The following is a 23,354-nucleotide window of genomic DNA, read 5'->3' as shown; positions in this document are numbered from 1 at the left end:
ATCTCACTCTAAATCTCTCAGTGGAGTCTCTGTTCCCTTCTCTGATATAACAGATGGGTTACTGCTTGTTATAATTATTAACATTGTGGTATGGGCCAGGGCTCGGGTGGGCAAGATTTACTCCTCCTTTGGGCTGGGGAGGGCCAGTTGTTAGGGTATGGAATGTTAACTCAAGTGGTGACTGACTGTCTCCGTAATGCCAGGTCGTTGTGGCTGCACGCTCTAGTAATTGAGGCTGTGTACTTCACCGAGCTTGTGGTAGAGCCTAGGGCAAACCGCTGTCCCAAGAGAATGCTGGGATAGATAGAGTTAGCCAGTGCCAGTCTGGACGTGGTGGTTTTGCTGTTGTTTTAGCTCCGGATGTCGGCATGCTCAGTTTTAATGTGATTAATATTAATGTGGCGCCACCCCCCACGCCTGAGCCCTCTTCTCCTTCTCCCACCTTGTTCTTTTGAAAATTTTAAGAAACAGTAATGAAAACCTTGGTGTTTCAAACTGCAGTTTGCTCTCGTGTTCTATAAAAACCTTCAAATTTGCTGTCTAAAGTAAAGTCTGGGGGAAATTTCTTAGCCCCTTGCACACTCTGAAACCTAGAATACAATTAAGTAGATTGTATTTTGTAGACTTTGTCCTGAGTTTTGTGTAATGTTCTGTAGAATACCCAATTGCAGCAACAGCAAAAAGACTTCGGATCTGAAAGAAATAGCTTCCTGGTAGATTCCAGGTGATGCTCTTTTCCTTAGGCATTGGTGAATTCCCGGCTTGCTTTGGTAAAAAGTATTACCTCTCCCTCCCACACGCAGCCCTCCTTTCAATGACTTCTCGAGAACTGCTGAAAGATTCAAAGCTTTCCAAGAACTTTAGTGGGGTTTTTCTTATTGCCATTATTCTCCCAAGCCCATCAGTGCCAGTAAAGTATTTCATCCCATCCTGCACTTGAATCACAGAGAGCTTCATCAATCAAACCCCAAAGTTAGAAGCCACTCATGGAAGCAAATACTGCAGATGGAAAAGGCCCACTTCCTGCCCAGTGGGAAGGACTTCAGCTACTGAGGAAGCCATTGCTGTCAGTTACCTGGTTCAGGAGCCCTGTCTCCCAGTTAGCAGTCACAACTCAGAGCTCTCAGGGGTCAGGCCTGAGTCTGACTACCAGTGGGAACCTACAGCCCTGCTCCAGTCTGTAAGTGCTATATCTAGCTAAGTGGTCGCCAGGCTTTAGCTCCTTTCACTGTCTTAGCTTTCTAAATTTGTAAAGATTATTTTGAAGGAATGCTGAAGAGACAAAGTACATGGTGCTAAATTACTTATGTTACAAAGACATTTCCCTAAAGATTCAGCTTCTAATCTAAACAGAATGAACAGCTGAGCCTTTATGGCCCAGATAAAGAAGGAACTATAACGATGAACGTCCTCTTCTCTAACCAGCGGTTTCACCATCCCATGTCCTCTCCGGAGGCTCAGTATCACAGGGTGCTTCCTGCCACGTTCCTACTTGGACCATGCCACTGCCAGGGTTTTGTAATGTGACTCAGATTGTCCCTTTTGGACACCTGTAGAGTGTCAGCAAAGGAATGCTGCATGGCAGCTAGACCACGGACATGAAAGGTATATTTGAAGCTGCTGACAGGGACTTCTTACATCATAGTCTTAGAACAGGATGGATGCTCCCTCATACTGCTGGCAGTTTACTAGAGGAAGCTTAGACATTCATAAAATTATACATGTTCCCAAAATGAGATTTATCAGCCAGAGCTGCTAGGTAGAGTACCAGAAAAGAGCAAGGATCCCGTTAGAAAATACTTTAGCCTGGGGCTGGAACGTGGCTCAGTGGTTAAGAGCACCGACTGCTCTTTCAAAGGTCCTGAGTTCAATTCCCAGCAACCACATGGTGGCTCACAACCATCTACCTAATAGAATCTGGTGCTCTCTTCGGGCGTGTAGGAATACATGCAAAGCATTCATATATTAAAAAATAAAAATTAATTTTTAAAAAGAAAGAAAATACTTTGGTGGTGGTGGCACACACCTTTAATTCCAGCACTCGGGAGGCAGAGGCAGGCAGATCTTGAAGTTCAAGGACAGCCAGAACTATAGAGAGAAACCCTGTCTCAAAGCACCCCCACCCCACTACAAAAAAAAAAAAAGAAAAAATAAAGAGATGTGTATCTGAATTAGATTTAGATAAAGTAGGTGAAGAGATGTGTATCTGAATTAGATAAAGTAGGTGAATTGTAGAAGAATAAGTGAAATGAGGCCCCTTACCAGTTGTATCCTATCTCAAGAGCCCTGATTACACGACTATCCTTGAATCCTTCCAGAAGGGGGAAAAATAACAGTTAAATGATTAAGAGGCATGTCTGATTTTGTCAGCGCTAGCCAATGCTTCTAAACCACTTGTAACCGATTTCCCTGGGTTGTGGGCTGGATTTAACCGGGTTTTCTTTGGAGAACCAGGGTCAGACATTGGCCTTTACAGCCACATTCTCTGCGGGTGGCAGGCTCAGTTGTCTCACAGGTATTGATGCTCTCCTGCCTGGTGTGCTTGGCTGCTTCCTTCTCAGGGTTATTCTCCACAGACCTGATAGGCCAGATGGTCAGACCTTCCTCTAACCTACTACATTCCCTAGCAACCAACTAGTTCCAGGACAGAGAATCTGAACTTGACACCTCTGGGTGTAATAGGTTTTAGCTCTGTTATATACATGTACTCAGAGTTCTCCCAACATACCATGAATATTTCCCCTATCAAGAGTTCCAGAAAACACTGTGAAGCAAGATTCAAAATCATATCTGTATTTCTTAAAATTACTAGATAGTATTTGTGTGCTTTATTTTTCTTACTGTCACAAATTGAAAAGCAAATTCTGACATTGGCTAATGCTTGATTTCCTACCATAGGAGGAACATGCAGACTGGTGCAGTTTGAAACATCCCTTCCCATGTGTGTCTGTGTTTGTGTCTGTCCTTTTGTCTACACGTGTGCGTCTGTATTGGGGAGGGGGGGTGTCTATCTCGGGGAGAGGTAGCTGTAAAGTCAGTTCTCTTCTCTCCTGTAGGGTGGATATGCAGCCTACAGATATGCACAGCCTGCTACTGCAACCGCAGCCACAGCTGCTGCAGCCGCTGCAGCCGCTTACAGCGACGGGTATGTACAGAGCCAGGGCAAGCAGGCTCTTGGATGCCCTGAGCCCCGTGTCATCTGCAGCGTCACCCCTCTCCTCTTTCGTCATGTCTAGACCTGCCCTCAGTGCCCGGTCTCCTGCCATGCCAGTACCCAGGCCTCGGCTCTTCCTGTTCTCGCGCCTTCCCCTCTCACCCCCACAGACAGGGTTTCTCCGTAGCTTTTGGTTCCTGTCCTGGGAACTAGCTCTTGTAGACCAGGCTGGCCTCTAGCTCACAGAGATCCACCTGCCTCTGCATCCCGAGTGCTGGGATTAAAGGCGTGCGCCACCACCACCTAGCTGTTCTCGCTCTGTTGTCCTGTCTCTTCATGGGCTATGATCACAGCCAGTTTTCTTCCGCATCTGATCCCTCCTCTCCCATTTTACAGAAGTACATCAGGAGTTCCCAGGTACTGCATTTGGGAACAGCCCTAGGAAGGCTCTTTCCATCTGCCATTTTCCCTACTGTGAGTTCAAGTCTGCAGCACAGAGCCTTCTGTTTCTGTCTCGCCTTTCTTCATCTGACTGTCCTTCTCTTTTCCAGTTACGGCAGGGTGTACACAGCTGACCCCTACCATGCCCTCGCCCCTGCCGCCAGCTATGGAGTTGGCGCTGTGGTAAGTTTATATGCTTTTTTTTTTTTTTTTTTTGAGACAAGGGTTTTTGTGTGTGTGTGTAGCAGCTCTGGCTGTCCTAGAATCTGCTTTGTAGACCAGGCTGGCCTAGAATTCACAGAGATCTGACTGCCTCTGCCTCCCAAGTTCTGGAATCAAAGGTGTGTGCATCCACCTTGTGCATACCTTTTTTTCTTTTTTTTTTTTTTGTTTTTTTTTTTTTGTTTTTTTTTTTTTTGTTTTTCTTTTTACCACTATACTAACGAGGACATACCTTTTTTTCTTAAACCATGTTACTCCTAACTTCTACACACAAACTTGGAAAGATCTGGGGAAGTGATACATTGTCATCTGTTGCCAGGGTATGGAAGCCGTATGAGACTCTGGGAGTTTCTGTTCTTCTCTTTACTGTTTGTCTGGAAAGGCAGTGCGATTGATGGTGACAGTCTTCCCCACGTAATGACATCATTTAAAGAAGATGAAGGCACTGGGTTCCAGTGCCAGGTGCATGCATAGTGTTCTCGATAGTATCAAGGGCTTAGTTATGTTAAGATGTCCAGTTTTCACAGTAGTGTATTCAATTTTTAATTGCCAAGGTCTAACAATGTCCCTGCTATCCCCCCTGCCTTCTGATATATTGGGACTCACGGTATTGTCAACACTGTAGAGGTAGTTGTAGGGAAGAAGCATCTAGAGCATGTCTAGAATAACCCATAGGACTAATGTTCTCTCTGCAGCCCTCTTGGATGTGGCTTAGATGCCTTTCCTGCTGGTTGGAATTCATAGCTACAAGGACAAGCCATTCCATAATGACACTGTTTTATCTCATGCTAAACAATAAAGCCCTACACTGAAAGAAAGACTCAGGGTAAGATCCTGAGAAGTTTCTCATGGAAAGAAACAAGATACCAGAGAAAGTGAGTTGATAACGGTGAGGAACTAACCAGGGTAGTGTTGTACGTCTGCAGCTCACACTTACAGACTCCACCACAATATCATGGAGAGATTATCCTCGTGGAACTCATTCCCATTACTCTCCAAACAAGGCAGTGTGACAGTGGTTTACAGAGAGCACGTTACCTGCTGCAGGCTTTCGTACACTAGAGAGAGGAGTCATTTGCAGAGCATGTGTCTGCTTATACAAGAACACTAAACCCTCCTAACAGAGGACTAGAGCTGATGAGTTTGGGCATCCCTGAACATTTCAGGAATCGGTGCCCCATGATATTGAGACGCCTGTATTTTGTAGATGTATGGAGGAGATCTGTTTCATTGGTTGAAAGACTGATTTAGGTTTAAATGTAGCATCATCTCAAGCCAGGATGTGACCATCTCTGCCAAGAAGAAGTCGGAAGTAACACACTCTCCCCAGGTCACATGTGAGAAGAGAGTTCCCAGTCCAGTTCCTGTCAGGATGCTAATAGCATCACAAATGCAAACTTGTAGGGCTTCTCTTTAAAGAACTAGTTAGAAACTGTGCCAGGTCTGCCTTCTCTGCCTAGTCATTGTGGGGTAAGCCATTGTGCTGCCCCCTACCTGGGCTGCCCAAGTGATGGTGACCGACCCTTTCTCAGGACTTGGTGCTTCATTTCTAATGCTTCTCATCGCCTTTCAATATTTTTGTCTCTAATTACTGCAGGCGAGTTTGTACCGAGGTGGCTACAGCCGATTTGCCCCCTACTGAAGTGACGTGAGACCCCTGCAAATGGGACAGCCCCCAGTTCATGAGGCCTGGCTATTGCAATATTTACTAGTAGAGGACTCTATAGCAAGATGAAGAGGAAAACAGACAAACAAAAAAGAGAGAATACTTTTTTATACCTCACTATGTTCTTTGAATATGTATTTTTCCTTTAAATTTCTGCCTTTAATTCTTTTGTTCCAAAGATTGTGCTTTTTTTTGTTTGTTTGTTTGTTTGTTTTTTGGTTTTGATTTTTTTGGGGTTTTTTGTTTTGGGGGGAGGATTGTTTTGGGGTTTTTTTGGGGAGGATTGTTTTTGATTTTTTTTTGTTATTTTAATTTTTTTTAACTGGTTAAAAAAAGATACTGCATTTCCACATCTATACGTTCGTGCTTAGCTTGTTCTGTTAGTCACAGAAGAGGCAGCCCAGGAGGAAGGAGCTGAGAAACGTATTGGATCAGAAGCCAGCAGACAGAATTACCAAAGTGTATCTGGTGCTGAGTGGCTGGGGGACAAGCAGAGTGGGCCAGCTCTGCAGCAGTGTGTTCTTCTGGCCTGTCTTTGGCCAGAGACTCTGACTGGCTGTGGCTGGAATCCACAGGCCGCTAGATAGGAGTCTGTTTGTGCTTGTAAAACAGGAGAATTTAAAAGATGCTTTTCTCTCCTCTTCCCTCCTGGCTTTGCATTCTTTTTACAATCATTTACACTCACAGCCTGCGAGTGCTGGCATGGTTTGGGAATACAGAGCTGGTATTTCCCAGCATGCTCTCAGGCTGCGGGTAAGAGACACCTCAGTAGAAAACTGATCTTGGAGTGAGCTCCAGAATAGGAAACAGAAACCCCCAGCATTCCTGCTGGGCTGCTGCCCCTTTAGTTGAGCCACTGTGCAGCTCATCTATTCTTTTATTAACATGCTACTCCCATGTCCTCAAGATTCAGGAATCTAGGACCCAGGGACAGAAGAATGAGTAGTCAGTGGCCAGATCCCCCAGGTATCTGGGCACAGCTTGAGGACTGAAAGTACAGATTGTTAGAGCCATTAAAGAGTGTGTAGGAGAGAATGGATGTCCAGCCTGGTGTCCCTTCCTTCTCCTGCAGCACAAAGTCAGTGCAGAGTGACACAGGCATCAGAAAGCCTCTGCTGGGGTAGGACGAGGAACCAAGCCCTAGTTCGGCTGTCCCTGCAGTGTGGTAATCAGGTAGGGCAGGCAGAGGCACTTTGTACTCACTCCAAAGCCATAGGAACTTCCATCTTCCAAAGCCTCATGAGTCTCCCACCCCTGTGACCACTGCACCCAGCTTCACACTGTCCTCCAGAGTCCCAGCAAGCACCCGAACCCCTTGGGGAACATGAACAGGACAGGCCATGGAATCCAAGCCTACCTTGGAAGAAGGGCGTAAAATGCAAGGTCCTCCTGCAGGGGCCTTGACAGTGAAACCTGGCTTCAGTTTTGTTTCCAAAGGACTTCTCCCCTAGATCTGAGGTGTGCCTGATATGACAAGGGTCCCAGAGAGGCTCCAGAATGCAAGCAGTAGGAAAAGGGCACATCAGATGGCTCCCTGGTCAGTTTACCTAAGGAGTCGCTGCTAAAGGGAGTAGTTTAGAGACACTAGCTTCGGCTTTGTTTTGGTTTGTTTTAGGTTTATTTTTATTGGGGTTTTGGTTCTTTTGTTACTGTTTTTGCCTCTGCCTCTACACGTTTTTGACTGATAAATGATTCGTGTCCCTGAATTAAAATGGCTGACGTTTGACCGCATCGAGCATCCTTTGTAAGCCGGGCCCTGGCCTGCAGTTGGACAGACTGTCCTGCTCTCAGATCCTATCTCCTGTGATATCTGAGGAGACAGCATGGAAGCCAGAGACTTCAGTGTAGTCATTGATTCTGGGACAATGTGTAGATTGGGAAATAAGATTGGCCATCCACTGGCCATTTATGGAGTCCTTTCCCCAAGGCCAAAGTTTGGTTTGTTGTTGCTGTTGTGACAGTTTTCTTTGTCTGTACATGAATATTTTAGTTGGGGGGGAAGGGATGGGCTAGGGCCTTTTGGAGTTCTAGAGAATGAGGGCAGAGATATTTTTGTTTCTTTTACTTCATTTTGAGAGAATTTCCTGACTAAAGGAACAGAAATTTGGGGTCATGTTTAATGAGGGCCATTCTAATAAAAAGGCCTCTTCACCCAAGGAAGACTAGGCCAATCCCTCAGCAGCTATCTCCACAGAGGGAGGAATGGGAAAAGAATTGAAGAAGGCATCTTTTCTTTCTCCTAGACAGGAGTAAGGGTGGCCCTGGCAGGGTGAGGAAGGTAATTCCCATGGCCCATGCTGGAGGGGCCTTCACGCACTTCAGTTCAGCTGGTTCTGGCTGAGGCCTCCAAGGCCAGTTGTTTGCCAGTGTGTCTGTGCTTCGTGTACAAGGACACTCTCCCATGCCACTTCCTCGGCTTCCTTTTCCAAGGAAGACTAGATGGAATTGGCTTTTTATGCAAAGGTCTTTGGATTTCAGGGTGAGCACTGAGAGTTGAGGCTCCCCCAGGTGTCTGGATTCCACTGTATCTGCCTCATGGTTGGTCCTCAAGGCCACAGTGCTGGCATGTTGGACGGCTTTGGGAAGCGAGCTGGAGGAGACGGGCATTTGTGACTATAGAGGATGCTGGGTGGTGGTCTCCAAGATGACTGATGTTACAGCGCAGCATGGGACTGATGATGCTCAGCTTTGCAGGCTGGTGTAGCCTGAGCTTTCTCTGCTGCGACTCCTACTTAGAGGCTGAGATCCTTTAAGGAGACTTGTAGTGAAAACGTTTGTCTGGCTGTCCCTCTTTCAGCCCAGAGAGCTGCCTTAGGTCTTTTCTAGCATTTCTGTGTTACTTAGTTTGAACTCAGCCCAGATCCACCGTGTTACCTGTCATTTTTAAGGCTCTCAGGTTTCCCGGAACCTCCTGTCACCAGTCACCATCACCCCTGCAGCGGCCACAGTCTGAATTGAGCCAGCATGCTTTCTTCCCTTGGAAACGATCTGGCACTTGGCTCTTAGTTTAAGGGGAGCTCGTGGCTTTTCTGAAAATGTGGACCTCCTCAGGGGCTGAACTGCTTAGTTTAGGCTGTGCGTTCCTAGAGGAGCAGCCTGCAGATCTGTGACCACCTCCATCCTGTACCTAGTCATGTAGCTTCCAGACATAAGGGACTGTGAGATGAATGGAGCATCCCCAAGGATATGCAAGAAGAGCATAGTGCACCCCCGTTCCTGTGCCAGGCGAACAAGACCAACCAAGGGCAGTCTGGAACACAGGTGTGTCAGGAGGGGTAGGGAGCTGCCTGCCGAACCTTCCCCTTTGGCCCAGCCAGTTCTCCACTACTCAAAACTCTAGCATGGCAATGTTTGCAGAACTGCAGACTTTTCCCCAGATATTAGGAGGAAAGGGACTTTGGGGGGTGGGGAAGGGGTTGTGGTGTTTAAAGCATAAGTTACCTGTTTGCACTGTTTTCAGATAGGAAACAATAGTGGGCACGGTGAACATCTGATGTGAACGTGTGTTTTATTTTGTCATGCTCTTGAGAATGTCTGACCATTTGTAGTATACACCAGTGACACTTGATTCTCTGTTGCATAAAACACTATATTTTTGGAAATGTTGCTGTCCGGAAGCCTCTTCCCCTGCCTTCCCTCTCCTGTGTTCTTCCTTTACCTTTGCTTTCCTCATCAGCCAGGCAATTGCCATGCCCGAGCCAGAGCGGGAAACAGGGCCCCACCCCAAGCAGGCTCTGGGTGTCCTAACCAGCATGTGCCCTCTAGGTTACTGAGTGCAGGACAGTCCTTGGCAACTATCCTTATGAAAGGCTCACCAACTACCACAGGTTGCCGAACTCTTCAGCGAGGCACTGAAAGTGAGCCAGGGGGCACAGGTCCCTGAAATATTGTGGTTGGCTGTGGAAGCCATGCTCTTATGCAAGTTACCAAAACTGTAGCCAGTTACAGTGTACTCAGGAAAACGGTAGATGAGTTCAGCCATGGTGGTGCTGGCTGGCAGGGATTGGTAACTGAGAACAGCTCATCAGCCAAAACTCAACCTTGCCTTGATAGAGACCTCCGGCCTAGGGGGGCAGCCCTCTGTCTGGTAGTTCTGTCCATGCCAGCACTGGGAGGGCTGCATTTACCCTGGCAGGCAAAAAGGGAACAGCGATGCTCTTTCCTTCCCCTCCCCCTTCCGGTTACCAATGCCAGATTCCCAGGGGCACGCAAGTTTTTGAGTTTTTCAGAAAATGCTTTTGGTTTGGTTTTTCCGGGGACTGACATGCTTTAATCGCTGTCTGTCCCCATCAGGACTCCTAGCTTAGCTGTTCTCTTGTATTTTCTGTTCACAGTATTTTTGTGTGTGCGTGCTTGTTGGGCAGCTCATTTTGGCTGCATTATATATTGAGTGATGAACTGATCCTTGTTTTTTTTTCCCCAAGGGACGTGAATTTTCCCCTTATGTCACCATTATGCTTGTGAATAGCTAGAGCCAACTGGGGCTGACACGCACAAAGCTAGAGCTGCAGAGAGAACTGAGGCTCCAGGTTTTTGAGTCTCAGTCTTGTCAAGGCTCAAAGTACCACAGAGCCTCTCTCTTCTCCACACCCCTGTGGCAAGGAGTGGCCTGCCTAGTACGTGCAGCTTCCCTGTGGCAGGACAGGTACCACTGGGGCATGGGGACATACTCGGATGCTTGTACAATTGACCACCTAGCCATGTCCCTTTCCCTCCCAGCCTCTCCCACAATCACCCCCTAGGACACCGGAGCTGCTTGCCCAGGGCCCTGTTTCCCTGCTAACTCCAGAGAAGCACTCGGGGCTTGTGACAGTCTCTAACTCCCTCCCTCCTCCTCTCCCTAAGAATCATATTGTATAGTAGCTTTCAGACCATACAGTATTCATTGGGTTACTCCTATTATTATCAAGTAGCTGGAATTGTGAAGGTTGGAGTAGTTAGATCTTTAGCTTTTATTCCTTATTTTTTGTATTACTCTCCATGTGTATAAATTATTGATCATGTTGCTGGCTTTTATAAACTCTAAGCAGAGGAGGGGCCCTGCCTCAGCCTTTGCAGACGGTAATGAAGCACTGTTTTTAAATAAAAGAGAGAAACACCACCTGGCTGCCTGTGGGTCTTTCTTGCCTGAAGCCCAGGCTCTAATAGGGAAAGAGAAGGAGAAGCCACAACACTTGTCCTGGAAGGCTGTCCAGGAGCTGGGAGGTAGGTGACTCTACGTGCTCTGGCTGGCAGCCAGCTCTTCTTCATCCCCCGCCGCCCGCTTGCATATATGCCAGCTCCGCTGACCAGCTGAACCCTCCTGGGGTGCCTGCTTCCCTGGCCTCTGCCACCCGACTCCTTTCTTAGCCGTAACTGTGTGGAAGGCTTCTGCTGTTGGACTGGCCTTCAACCATCCCCCACTAGTGGTTTCTCAGCCACTCCCTTCCTGAGTCCTGGGGAGAGTGGGATCCTCTGGTAGACTCCCAAATGTGTGAGCCTTGGCCTCTTCCTGTCCTCCGCTCTCAGGTGAACCTCCCCTGTGCCCTGCACCCTACCTTACCACTTTGTCTCTATAGGGTTTGTCTCCTTTCTCACATCGTGAGTCTTTTCCTGCCTAGGATCTTAAATCTTGAATGCTTTCTCCTCTTCCCCCACCCCCCAAAATCCCAAGTTTTCTCCATGGCAACCCAGAATAAGCTCCCACCTTCTGTCTGCCTGCTCTTTGCTCTGCTGCCGCCTGACCCCACCTCCCACACGAGGCTCTCCCTCAGGGTGAAAGCCAACACTGCTCCGTCCCATGTGGTGTCCCTCAGCTGCCTCTGCTGGCCCCGGTAACTGGCACATTCCCTAAACTGAGAAACCCATTTAATACACAGCAGCAGCACTTGGCTGGAGAACTTGGGGCTCATGGGACTGTCCCCTGTGCTCTGGCCCTTTGACCCTGACCCAGGCTGTATCTCTGGGTCTGTGACACGGTGGCAGGATAGTGTGATCACTTCAAGGAGAGAAACTGGTCCTAGCCCTTACCGTGTTCCCTTACTAAACACAGAAGCTAAAGCATGGAGTGGGCATTGTGTCCAAAGTCACATGGGAAGTGGCAGGGCAGGGTCCAGCCCCAGGCAGCCCAGCTCATATCTAGCTGACCCCTTTCTTTGTGTGCATCCCAAAATGTCACTAATTCCAACAGCTATTTCTGCCCATAATCTGGGTGGGGTACAGCAGATACTTGTTTCTCGCCACCAAGGTCAAGTCGTCAGCAGGCCTATGCGGTAAGAAGAGGAGTGACCGGGGCTGAGTGGCACCTGCCAAAGCCCTTGACATTACCAACCAAACTGTACGACACATTAGGATGTGTCATAAGTTTTGGCTATATTTTAGCCAGCAGTGGTACAAACACCATTAACCACAGCTATCTGAAGGCAGATGCAAACGGATCTCTGAGTTCAAGGCCAGTCTGGTCTACAGAGTGAGACCTTGTCACACACACACACACACACACAGTTTTGTGTGATGAATATACTTTAGAGTGGTGGTTCTCAACCTTCCTAATTCTGTGACTCTTTAATACGGTTCTTTATGTTTTGACCCCAACCATAAAATTATTTCCTTGCTACTTTATAGCTGTAGTTTTGCTACTATTAGGAATCGTCATATAAATATCTGATCTGCGACCCCTGTAAAAGTGTCATTTGACATCCCACCCAAGGGGTCATGACCCACAGGTTGAGAACTGCTGTTCTAATTAAAGAAGAAAAACCTTTTGAAAGGAGGTGACACTCCAGTTGTCCTTCCTCTTCTGGGTCAGTTATCACCGACCCCGGACCCTGTTCTAACCACACTGCTCAGAAACCCTTGTTGCTGCATCATGTTCCCTTGGGGACAGTGTCACCAGCCAGTTTCTAAGCTCTGAGTTGCTCCTCTCCACCTGCCTCTCACTGAACCTTGGCTGCACCCTTCCCTGACAGCTGAGCTCATTCCAGTCTTAGATGCTTGCCCAAGCTCTGCCCCAGCTCTCCCCTTGGTCATGATTTAAGCACCCTTCTGGGAAGCCCTGACCACCCATCAGCTTAAATGACTTCCCAGCACTGCCTCTGTACCTACCTGGTTCGCTCTCATGGCACCAGTGAGTCTGAAGATACATGACTGACCTTGGCCTCTTGGGAGCTTGCTAATGCATTCATCTCAGCTGTGAGGAAAGCAGGCTTCCTGGCTTCTCGGTCCTCCAGGCTTTCACCTGGAGCCTTGTAAAAAGTATGACCATATATCCAGCTCCCTAAAGTTCCTTTTTCCAGTCTACAACCTAAACTCAGTGCAGTTCTCCAAGCCCCCAGCCGCTTCTGTGCTTGCATCCCACCCTGCAAGCATAGGTTTGTGTGTGTCAGCACTCGGGGGTGCTAATGAGCTGCGTTCATTAGGAAGGAGGTCGAAAAGCAAATGGGCATATGTACCCAGCTGGTAGAGCTGGCCCAGTGGTTAAGAGCACCAGCTGTTCTTCCAGAGGACCTAAGTTCGATCCCTAGCACCCATATAGGGCGACTCACAACGCCCTGTAATTCCAATTCCAGAGGATCTGATGGCCTCTTCTGGCTTCCACAGGCAGCTGTACACATGCATCGCACACACGTAAGAAGTCTTTAAAAGAAAAGTGTGTCCCCGTGTCTAATCTAAAGTGTTCGGATGGGTGGCCCAAGTCTCTCAGGAAGAGGGATCAAATGCCACTGTGGGTCAGCACCCAGTCACCTGGGATCTGGGGAAATGTTACCATGAAGGCATACAAGAGGCTTTTTTTAAGATAAAAATAGGGTCCTACTGTATAACCCTGGCGTGCCTTGAACTTGAGACTCCCTGCCTTCCCAGGCACTGGGATTGCATGCCCTATTTTACCTACCAAAGGCACTTTTTCACCTCACGTTACCCGGTCTATGACAACGGCCTCACTTGGCTTCTTGCCCTACCCTTGCTTCCCCCAACCAAGCACAATGTGTACACAGTTACTTTCCAGTAAGCCAGAAGCTTCGCTGGAGCTGGGGAATGCCGACCGGTAAGTGATGAGTCTTTCGGATTGGGGGTGGGGAAAAGGTCTCTATATAGCCTCAGCTGGCCTGAAACTTAATATGCAGACCAACTTGGCTTTGAGCTGCCTGCCCCTGCCTCTGGGGTGTTAGGGTTTCGCCAAAAGTGGAAAGGCGATTGTCATCCCCTCGAAATTCGCTCTTCACACCCTTGACCTTACCCATCCCAAGTCCGACACTATGGTTTGGGAATCAAAGTCTGTTCCTTTCCATAGTCCAAGCAAATAAGTGCCAAGGGTTGCCTCTCTTCAGGACGTGGTCCGGAAGTGCATGGGAAAGTTTTCCAGGTTGGAATCTCTTGGGGATAGGAAGTGATTTTTTAAAAAGATAAGTGGGGATGTCTTAATTTCTTTTCTATTGCCTTGACCAAGGTAACTTGTTTTAACAAGTTTAATTTGACACTTACAATTGCAGAGGGTTAGAGTACATCACCATGGTTGCAGCCTGGCACGCATGGTGCTAGAGCCGTAGCTGAGAGCTTACATTCATGAGGCGGACTTTTGAAGTCTCCAACAAAGCCACGCCTCATGCTCTCTCCTAAACAGTTCCAACTGTTCTAACCGAGTATTCAAACATATGGCTGCGGGGGCTGGAGAGATGGCTCAGCGGTTAAGAGCACTGCCTGCTCTTCCAGAGGTCCTGAGTTCAATTCCCAGCAACCACATGTAATGGGGTCTGGTGCCCTCTTCTGGCCTGCAGGCAGACACACGGACAGAATATTGTATACATAATAAATAAATTAAAAAAAAAAAAAACATGGCTGCAGAGGACATTCTCACTGAGACCACCACCAGCAGTTTGGAATAGCTACCTGTTAGAGAAGGAGTGTGTGCTGGCTTTCCAGGTTATGCTGAGCACTGAGTCGTAAATGTAGATCTGTCTTCACAGCCTGCCAGGGATTATTTCATCCATTTTGTAATCTACAGAAACCTCTTCTATCCCAACATGCACACACACCACAATTTCACGTCCTTTTTTTTTTCTTTTTAATGACCAAGTCAGAATCCAATTTGTATGCGTGTGGGTGAGAGGTCACGAGTGGTGGAATATTTTAAACCACTTTCCACTACAGGCCAGTGGGGATGTAGACTCAATCTCAGCTTGGTCACGAGAATCTTCAATGAAAAACACAAGCACAGAGTGAGAAGAGATAGCAGGGCGGGTGGAGGAGCGGAGCAGGGATGGAGGAGCAGAGCAGGGGTGGAGGAGGGGAGCAGGGGTGGAGGAGGGGAGCAGGGGTGAAGGAGTGGATGGAGCAGGGCGGGTGAAGGAGCAGAGCAGGGGTGCGGAGCAGGGCAGGTGGAGGAGTGGAGCAGGAGCCTCAGGCTCCACTGCCATCCTAAGACATTTATCAAAACGTTGGTGACAGCAACTGTTGAGAACACGGAAGTTGCAGTGTGGCAGGGACTAGGGCCTTGAGTGCACACACGACTCCAGGAGCAGCCCTGAAGAGCTAGCCGTGAGGTGGGGTTCTTGGACCATCTTGGGGTCCTGTCAACTTGTCCTGCAATGGCCAATAGTTCTCTAGTGTTCTCATCCAGCTTAAACATTTGTAAGGGAAATTCATGGAGCTGGCCTTGAACTTGTGATCCCCCTGCCTCAGCTTCCCACATAGCTGGGATGACAAGCCCGTGACACCTGATGGAGCTAGAAAATTCTATTAACTAAAATGCCCCTTTAAGAAGGTCCCCGTTCAGTTTTCCTTCTGAATTCCTTTGGTCCGAATCCTGGCTCATTACAGTCTACAGAGTTTGAGAATCACAGCTCTATGTCAATTTGTCTGCTAGGAGGCTTCCCGGATGGCTGGGGCTGACCCGTGCAGTTGGCTGCAGCCTTCCTGTAGTATACACAGCAAGGCTCTTCTGAGGTTGCACTTCTGAGCTGTGGGCTCAGATTCCAAGGGATGAACCTGTGAGAAGGAAGCCAGCACTGCAGACCAAGTGGGCTTGCACAAAGCAGCCCAAGGCCTCACAGCAGTGTCAGGAACAGCCTGGGTCCTCCAGCTCCTGGACAAGACCATTTTAGATGGCTATGGGCCAGCCTGTCTGTGCACCTCTAGGGAAGCAGGAGGGGCCTCTGGCAGACTTTCCCACTCTGAGGAGAGCACCATCAGATTTTGCTAGAGAGAGATATGTGCCCTGAAAACAGCGAGCCGCCTACTTCCTGGCTCTCGGGAAAGTCATGGAGTGTCCTGGGTGGCAGGGAGCGATCTGGCCTGCAATTGGGGGATACCAAAGATCCCGACAGTGGCCTCAGTGCAGACCGAAACCATAGGGCTTCCTCAAGACACCGTGACCACAGCAACCCTCATAAGGAAAGCAGTTAACGGAGTGGCTTACAGTTCAGAGGTTTTCAGTCCATTATCATCATGGTGGGACCTGGTGGCATGCAGGCAGGCATGGTGCTGGGGCTGAGAGTCCTACATCTTGATCAGCAGGGAACCCATCTCCACAGTGACACACCTCCTCCAACAAGGCTAAATATACTCCTAATAGTGGCATTCCCCAGGAGCTTATGAGGGCCAATTATATTCAAACTACCATAGAAGGTTTACACAAAAACAAACAAAACAACACAACACATTATTATTGTGCAATGCAGAGCCAACCAGCCTAATTTAAGCGGCAAAGAACTAAGCAAACATTTCTCGAGAGATAAACCTGGGACAAATGGCGCTAAAGAAGGTATCCATTGCCTTAGGAAACACAAAATCACAGTGAAAGCCAGTTTGAAAGATTCAGATAAGAACACGTTGATGAGCGCCTCCTTTGCAGCTTAATCTTGTTCATCAGTTTGATTGGATCCAGAATCAACTAAGAGCCCTTCTTCTGGACGGTCTATGAGAACATTTACTGGAAGAACTTACTGAGAAGAGAGGCCCTTCCCCAGAGTAGGTGGCAGCCCAGGTATAGGGAGGTGACAATGTCACAAGATTGTGGAACCTTCAGGAGATGAAGCCTGTGGCCACCATAATGGACCCTCGTCAAATCCCTCTCTGGCTTGTCTGTGGGATTAGACCCTCTCCAGCAGACTCCCACAGTGACATCATGTACCGAGAAGTCCTCATCACAGTGAACTCAATGCTAGGCATCACAGCTATGAGCCACATAAGGCTCTTTATGAAGTGTACAGCCTCGGGACTTGGTGGTGACAGAGTCCCTGTCCTACAGCGACAGAGAGATGGCTGCCACACAGGCTCTCAGAAAGGTACATGAAGACCAACAGCACGCAGCCCTATTCACAGTAGCCAGAGCAGGGACCCCTGTGTCCTGTGATGGGGACAATGTCTGAATGAGACCTAGGCACACAGTGTCACCCATCCTAAAGAAGAAAATTCTAATACACGCTTCAACGTGGATTTCAGGGACCATGAGTCAGATGGATCCCTGGCAGACAGACAAAGAGGGAAAAGATACTTCAGTTAATTACATTCTATATAAACACTTAAAATGTTTGACTTACCGATTCTCCCCCCTCTCTAAGACAAAGATGCGGTGGGCTTTCTCTATATGAAGAAAGCCTATCGCAGAAAAACACAGGTCGCTTGGAGCTGATGGAGGAGCAGGGAGAGGGGTTACTGTCTCAGGGTAGAGTTTGAACTTGCAAGAGGAGAGATCTGGAGATGAGTAGTGGGTACAGACTGGGCACCGCAATGTCAATGTTCTTAGAAGTGTAAGTTGGTGATGAAAGATACTGTGGGATATGTATACCCCACATATATATCCCACATATATATCAAAGGTTATATATGAGTAAAAAGGGATGCTTAGGGGCCATCTTTAAGTTATAATGTTGTATAAATTGAGGACATGACCATTCCAAGGTATGGTTGAGGAGAAGGTTTTTATTGTAAACATGAGGGAGAGAACAGCCAGAGACATCTGGAAGAACACAGAGCAGGGACAGGAAGTGGTCACTAAACATGGCCCATAAACTGAGCTGGGCCATGGGGGGAGGAGCCCGTGGGAACCAAGGGAGCAAAGACAGTGCGTGGCTGGAATGGCAGGTTACATAGGAATGAGAACAGGGGAAGAGAAGCCCATGAGCTGGAGAAGTTTAGGGTAGGGGCGGGGTGACAAGAGCAGAGAGAAGACACAGGTACCCAGGGGGCCTGGAGGCCAGCGGTGCCTTGGTGTGCTGAGAGGCACCACAGTTAGCCATTTGTCCTGAGTTTCTTTTGGACCTGATAAATGCCTAAGGCCATACTCTGAGAAAAGATATGTGCTCTGTGTTTCTCACAAATACCTTATGTGTGGGTAAGGGAATTGGCACAGCCAATAAGAAACGTGGGCCAAAAGGAGTATAAGAGTGGCTAATACGCCCGTGGACATCTTCAGTATCATCTCTACAGGCTGGTGTGAACACCCTGTATCCCACTTCCTCGAGAGTCTGGCCTCAACTGCACCGGAACCCTTCTGAGCCCACCGTCACTGTCACTCTGCCACCATCGGCTCTCTCAGCTCACCCCAGAATGACCCGGCAAGCTCTAGGGTTTTACTAGCTTCCAGGTGTTTCCAAATGCCTCCCCCACACCAGTTCTACAGGCTGTGGAGCCTGGCTGTGAAGACTGGTGAAAGCTGGGAATGAAGGCTGTGTGGATTTCCCAGGGGGAAATCACTGAGAAGAAGCAGGCTTGCACACTGGGCCGGCACCCTTGCACCAAAGACCCCAGAGTGATGAGCAAGGCAGCTTACTAGGGATTCCCTACAGTGTGCTCATGGAGCCCGGCTCCACCCCGTTGCTGCTTTACAGAGTCCATGCAACAGTCAGCGAGGAAGGAAGCACACCAGACCAGGAGAGGAGCTGGGGTCTGGGAGCACCCCAAATCCTCAGCCAACATTGGGGTAAAGACTGGAGTGTCGCCGGTGACTGACTACATGGGGCAAGGGGACTCTGCAGATAGAACTGCTGCTGTGACCTTGGGAGACAGGGGTTGCCTGGGTAGGACCTTTCTGTGTCTGCAGGGGGAAGAAATGTGACAATCAGAAAAGAGAGAGAGAGAGAGAGAGAGAGAGAGAGAGAGAGAGAGAGAGAGAGAGAGAGAGGGAGAGAGAGGGAGAGAGAGAGAGAGAGAGAGAGAGAGAGAGAGAGAGAGAGAGAGAGGAGAGAGAGGGAGAGAGAGGGAGAGAGAGAGAGAGAGAGAGAGAGAGAGAGAGAGGAGAGAGAGGGAGAGAGAGGGAGAGAGAGAGAGAGGGAGAGAGAGGGAGAGAGAGAGAGAGAGGAGAGAGAGAGAGAGAGAGAGAGAGAGGAGAGAGAGGGAGAGAGAGGGAGAGAGAGAGAGAGAGAGAGAGAGAGGAGAGAGAACACATGAACAGGCAGCCTGGAAGGAAATTAGATCCGTCGATAACTGTGCCTTCTGTCCCACAGCAATGAGACAAGAGCTGGGCCAGCCAAGGAGAGTTTGCCAGCTAGCTGAGCTGCTGGGACTTTTTACACAGTACTGGCAGAATAGATGGGTGTTGTTTAAAGTAACAAAGTTCACAGATGTTTATTACAACCACAGAAAACAGAGTCAGTGAATGCTGACCGCTGACAAGATGAGGAGCTTCAGGGAGCTAGCTTTGACGCCTTAATCATGTATAATGAATAAGAATGTAAAAATTAAGCTGCATACTTAATATTCTGTATCAGTTACTTTTCTATTGCTGTGTTAAAACACCATGACCAGCTTGGTGTGGCAGCACACACCTTTAACCCCAGCACTTGGGAGGCAGAGGCAGGTGGCTCTCTGAGTTCAAGGCCAGTCTGGTCTACAGAGTGAGTTCCAGGACGACCAGGACTACACAGAGTCTTGAAACCAATCAAATAAACAAAACCAAAAACAAAACAACAACAACAAAAAGTACATGACCAAGGCAACTTATATAAATAAGAGTTTATTTTGGCTCAGGGTTCCAGAGGGATAAGAATCCCATCATGGTGGCAAGCGTGGAAAAGGGGCTAGAATCTGAGAGCTCACATCTTGAGCCAAAAGTATAAAGCAGAGAAAGCAAACAGGAAATAGGTGAAGCTTTACATTTCTAAGTCTGTCCCTGATGATGGACTTTCTCCGGCAAGGCTGTGCCATCTAAACTTCCCCAGTCAGCACCACCAACTGTAGACCGAGTGTTCAAATGCCTGAGTCTGCAGGGGACATTTCTCATTCAAACCATCACGAATTCTAAAGAAAGGGCTCGGGAGACAGCAGCTTCAAGCACTGCTGCCTGTGGGGCTCCGAATGACACGTCCCCCATAGTCTTGAGCATTTGAGCACTTGACCCCTAGATGGTGGCAGTGTTCGGGAGTGTTGTCTTGCGGGCAGAAGTATGTCACTAGTAGTGGGTTTTGAGGGCATATGCTTTTGGCCTCAGCTCCCTGTTCCAGTTGCCACACCTTTGCTCAGCCATCTTGACACTAACACGCTGTAATTATAAGTCTAGACAAACTCATCTTTCTGGGAGTCTCCTTGGTCATGGTGTTTCATCACAGCAATAGAAAAATAGCTAATACACTGTTCTTCCAGGAACCATTCATTGCCAGCCTCCGTGTTGAGCAGCTCACAACAAGCAGTAATTCACTTCCAGGGGCTCTGATGCGCTCCCCTGGCCTCTGCTAATACCAGCGTGCACACAGCATACCCTCACACAGACACACACAATGAATAAATAAATCTTTGTAAAAAGTCAAACACAACAGAAAATAGTTATCAAGGAGATAGGCCAGCAGCTAAAATACGCACCACAGAAATGGGAGGACCTGAGTTTCAAATCCCCAAAGGTGAGAGCATATACCTAGGACACCTGGAATCCCAGCATCTACCCAGGAGGAGGCAGATGAGGACAAGAGAGTCCCCAGAAGCTGGAAGGTCAGTTGTCTGTCATATATAGAAGTGAGCAAGAGAACTTGTCTCAAATAAGGTGGAAAGGCAGATGCCTACCACCCTGCACGTTCATGCCATGGTATGTATGTGTGTGTGACACACAGGTATGATCATGCCCACATTCCCACAAATACACACACACAATAAATAAATATTTTCAAAATTTAAGTGTTGGCTCGGGAGTGGGTAAAGTGCCTGCCACATGAGCATCAGGACCTGAGTTTGGATTCCCAGCACTCATCTAAAAAGCCAAGTGTGGTGGCCTGTGAAGAGCCTAGGGGGCCCCCAGTGGATTGTCTACTGGAACAAGTAAGCTCTGGGTTCAGTGAGAGACCCTGTTGTTGTTCCCTCTCCCCTCCAAAAAAGGGCAGAGAGACTAAAGAGGGCAGTTTCTAAACGCACACGCATGCACGCACACACACACACACACACACATACCACACAATCATCTTAGGTGACCTTTAGGTGACATATTGCCCACAACGTGCCTTTCTTTCCTGGGCTTCCACTGAGGAAATCATGGCCACCTCCCCTCCCCTCTCCCAGATCCCTAGGGAGGAGTTCACCCATTAGTTTTTTAGGCTGGGACTTCAGCTGCCCAGCGTCTCCTTTTCTTGTCCCTAGGTCCTGCCTGCTCGCAGGACTCTTGGTCTTTTGTTCCTGAAGTGTGAGAGGGAGGCTCCAGGGGAAGCCTGCACCTGAGAGGGGCTCACTGCTCAGCTCTGGGCCAGATGTTCTCAGATGACTCAGGCCAGAGCCCCATTCTCAACAGCTCTACAGGAAGTAAGGTCAAGTGTTGACCGCCCTCTGCTGAATTCTTTGCATCTTATTTGTTTTGGATATGGGGAGTGGGGGGGCCAACACATGCCACTCCATACCTGTGAAGTCACAGGACTGGTGAAAGTCAGTTCTCTCCTTCTACCACAAGGGTCTCAGGAACCAGATTCAGGACCTCGAGCTGTCAGCATCACTCTCCCTGCTGAGCCACCTCACCAATCCCCCTCTTAATTCTTCTGTCTTCTCCTGGGCTGGTGCACCCTCCAATGGCGCATCAGATTATTCAGAAACTTTATTGCTCCGGCCTTTGGGTTGTGGTCACACAAGTCTTTGTGGAGCCCCATGCTTGGTGCTCCCTGCACTGGGTGGCTTTGACAGTTACACAGTCGTTTCAAATGGAGCCGGCTTCATTTGCTCAATTGTCAATTAACAGGGGTAGGTCCTAGTTCAAGCCAGCCCCCTCTGCCTCGGGAATCAGCCCTGGGGGCTCTGTGGATGATGGGAAGTGGGTAACTGAGAATGAGATTTTCTCCTTTTTTCGGCGTCTCTTGGGCTGCACAGAGCTTCTCTAGAGCGTGGCATTAGTCACAGCCTGCACTGTGGGTAAATGTTTAGATCTGGGAGGCTCTGCGGGCTCATACTTGGAACAGTCCCCAGCTAGTGGCTATGCTAGAAGGCATGGGGACTAAGTGACTCAGAAGGGTGGGGATTTTAGAAGTCATGATCAGACCCCAAGATGCCAGGATCCTCCAGCACACACCCCTACTGTTGAGAACTCAGCCACACTGCCCACTCCCCAGGGGACTGAAACCCTCTGAAACTGTGAACAGAAATGAATCTTTTCTCACTCATGTAAGTTGTTCCTTTCAGGGTTTTTTGTCACGGAGCTCTGAAAGACACTGTCACAGACATAACACGTGCAGAAGCCATCTTCAAATTGTTGGTACCCAAGAAAGTGAAGAGGTTACAGTGAAAAACCATAAACATCACGGAAAGAAGTATCACCTATATGGATAAAGAGATACCTTGTGTTTGTGGGTTGGAAGCTTTAATGTTGTGTAGGTCAGTGGTTCCCAACCTGTGGGTCATGACCCAGATGTTTACATTATGATTCATAGCAGTAGCAAAACTACAGTTATGAAGTAGCGATAAAACATTTTTATGGTTGGGGTCACCATGACATGACTGAACTATATTAAAGGGTTGCAGCATTAGGAAGGTTGAGAACCACTGTTGTAGATGCTAATGTTACCCAAAGAGCCGTCAGGTTCAGTCAATACCTACCAGAAGCCCAGCAATGGTTTTTACAGAATGCAAAACTCTTCTGATCCTGGTATAACATGTCATGGCCAAGGCAACTTAGAGAAGGAAGATATTCAGCTTCTGGTTCCAGGGGGATACAAGTCCACACTGTGGGGAGATACCGTGGCATCAGGAAGCTAAGCCCACCTCTTCAGATGCAAGCACCCAGCAGGGAGAAGGAAGTGGTCTGAAATTCTCCAAGGCCACACCTGGAGACAGATGTACTTCCTCCAGCAAGGCCACATCTCCTAAACCTCCCCAAACAATGCCTCCAACAAATCCTAATGGAAGTCCCTAATGAAGGAGGGGACAGTTAAAGCTGTGGGCAGCAGTCAGTGCTAAGCACCATCTCCTGTTGCAGCGCCATCTATCGGGAAGACTGCGCATAGACACGCCTGTGGAATGGCTGTAAGAAAACGGAAGCTGACACCAAATGACACAGTACAGGAGTCTGTTTATTCGGGCTTGCTTTTGTTAGCTTATTGCTTTTTTTTTTTTTAAGTTTTTTGAGACAGTTTTTCTGTGTAGCTCTGGCTGTCCTGAAACTAACTAACTATAGACCAGTCTGGCCTTGAACTCAGAGATCTGCCTGCCTCTGCCTCCCAAGTGCTGGGGTTAGAAAGGCTTGGCCACCACCACCCAGCTTCATTCATTTATTTGTTATTTCATTGTTGTTTCAAATCCATAGGTCACAAACGCATTCAACAAGCCCCACTTGGAGTGCTGTGGGCCCAGTCTCTCTCTGCTTCACAGAGCTGCCAGGGCCACGTTGTGGCTCGGCCATGTGGCACTGCTGTGGGATGCATGAGGCCCCAATGCATCCTAAGCACTGCACGTATGGATGCATGCATACACAAGCCTCAAATTTCTTCCACTGAG

The 23,354-nt window shown here is 48.4% G+C and overlaps 1 protein-coding gene across 27 annotated transcripts in view; it reads left to right on the top strand.

The window, feature by feature from the left end:
* Positions 1-10,584, top strand: part of Rbfox2 (RNA binding fox-1 homolog 2) — a 253,680-nt gene extending 243,096 nt beyond the window's left edge. For 26 of the 27 annotated variants that reach the window (XM_057791474.1, XM_057791480.1, XM_057791481.1 and 23 more), the window contains 3 exons: positions 3,057-3,145; positions 3,706-3,778; positions 5,415-10,584. In XM_057791474.1, the coding sequence (XP_057647457.1) occupies positions 3,057-3,145; positions 3,706-3,778; positions 5,415-5,469 (217 nt within the window). In that variant the 3' untranslated portion in view covers positions 5,470-10,584. Of the gene's footprint in view, positions 1-3,056; positions 3,146-3,705; positions 3,779-5,414 lie in introns of those variants that run through there. The other variant, XM_057791484.1, reaches the window with a different exon arrangement.
* Positions 10,585-23,354: the final 12,770 nt, after the last annotated feature.

Source organism: Chionomys nivalis, chromosome 17, assembly GCF_950005125.1.
Source record: "Chionomys nivalis chromosome 17, mChiNiv1.1, whole genome shotgun sequence".
NCBI lineage: Eukaryota > Metazoa > Chordata > Mammalia > Rodentia > Cricetidae > Chionomys > Chionomys nivalis.
The sequence above is the reverse complement of the archived record's forward strand: the minus strand, read 5'-3'. Positions and strand labels throughout refer to the sequence as shown.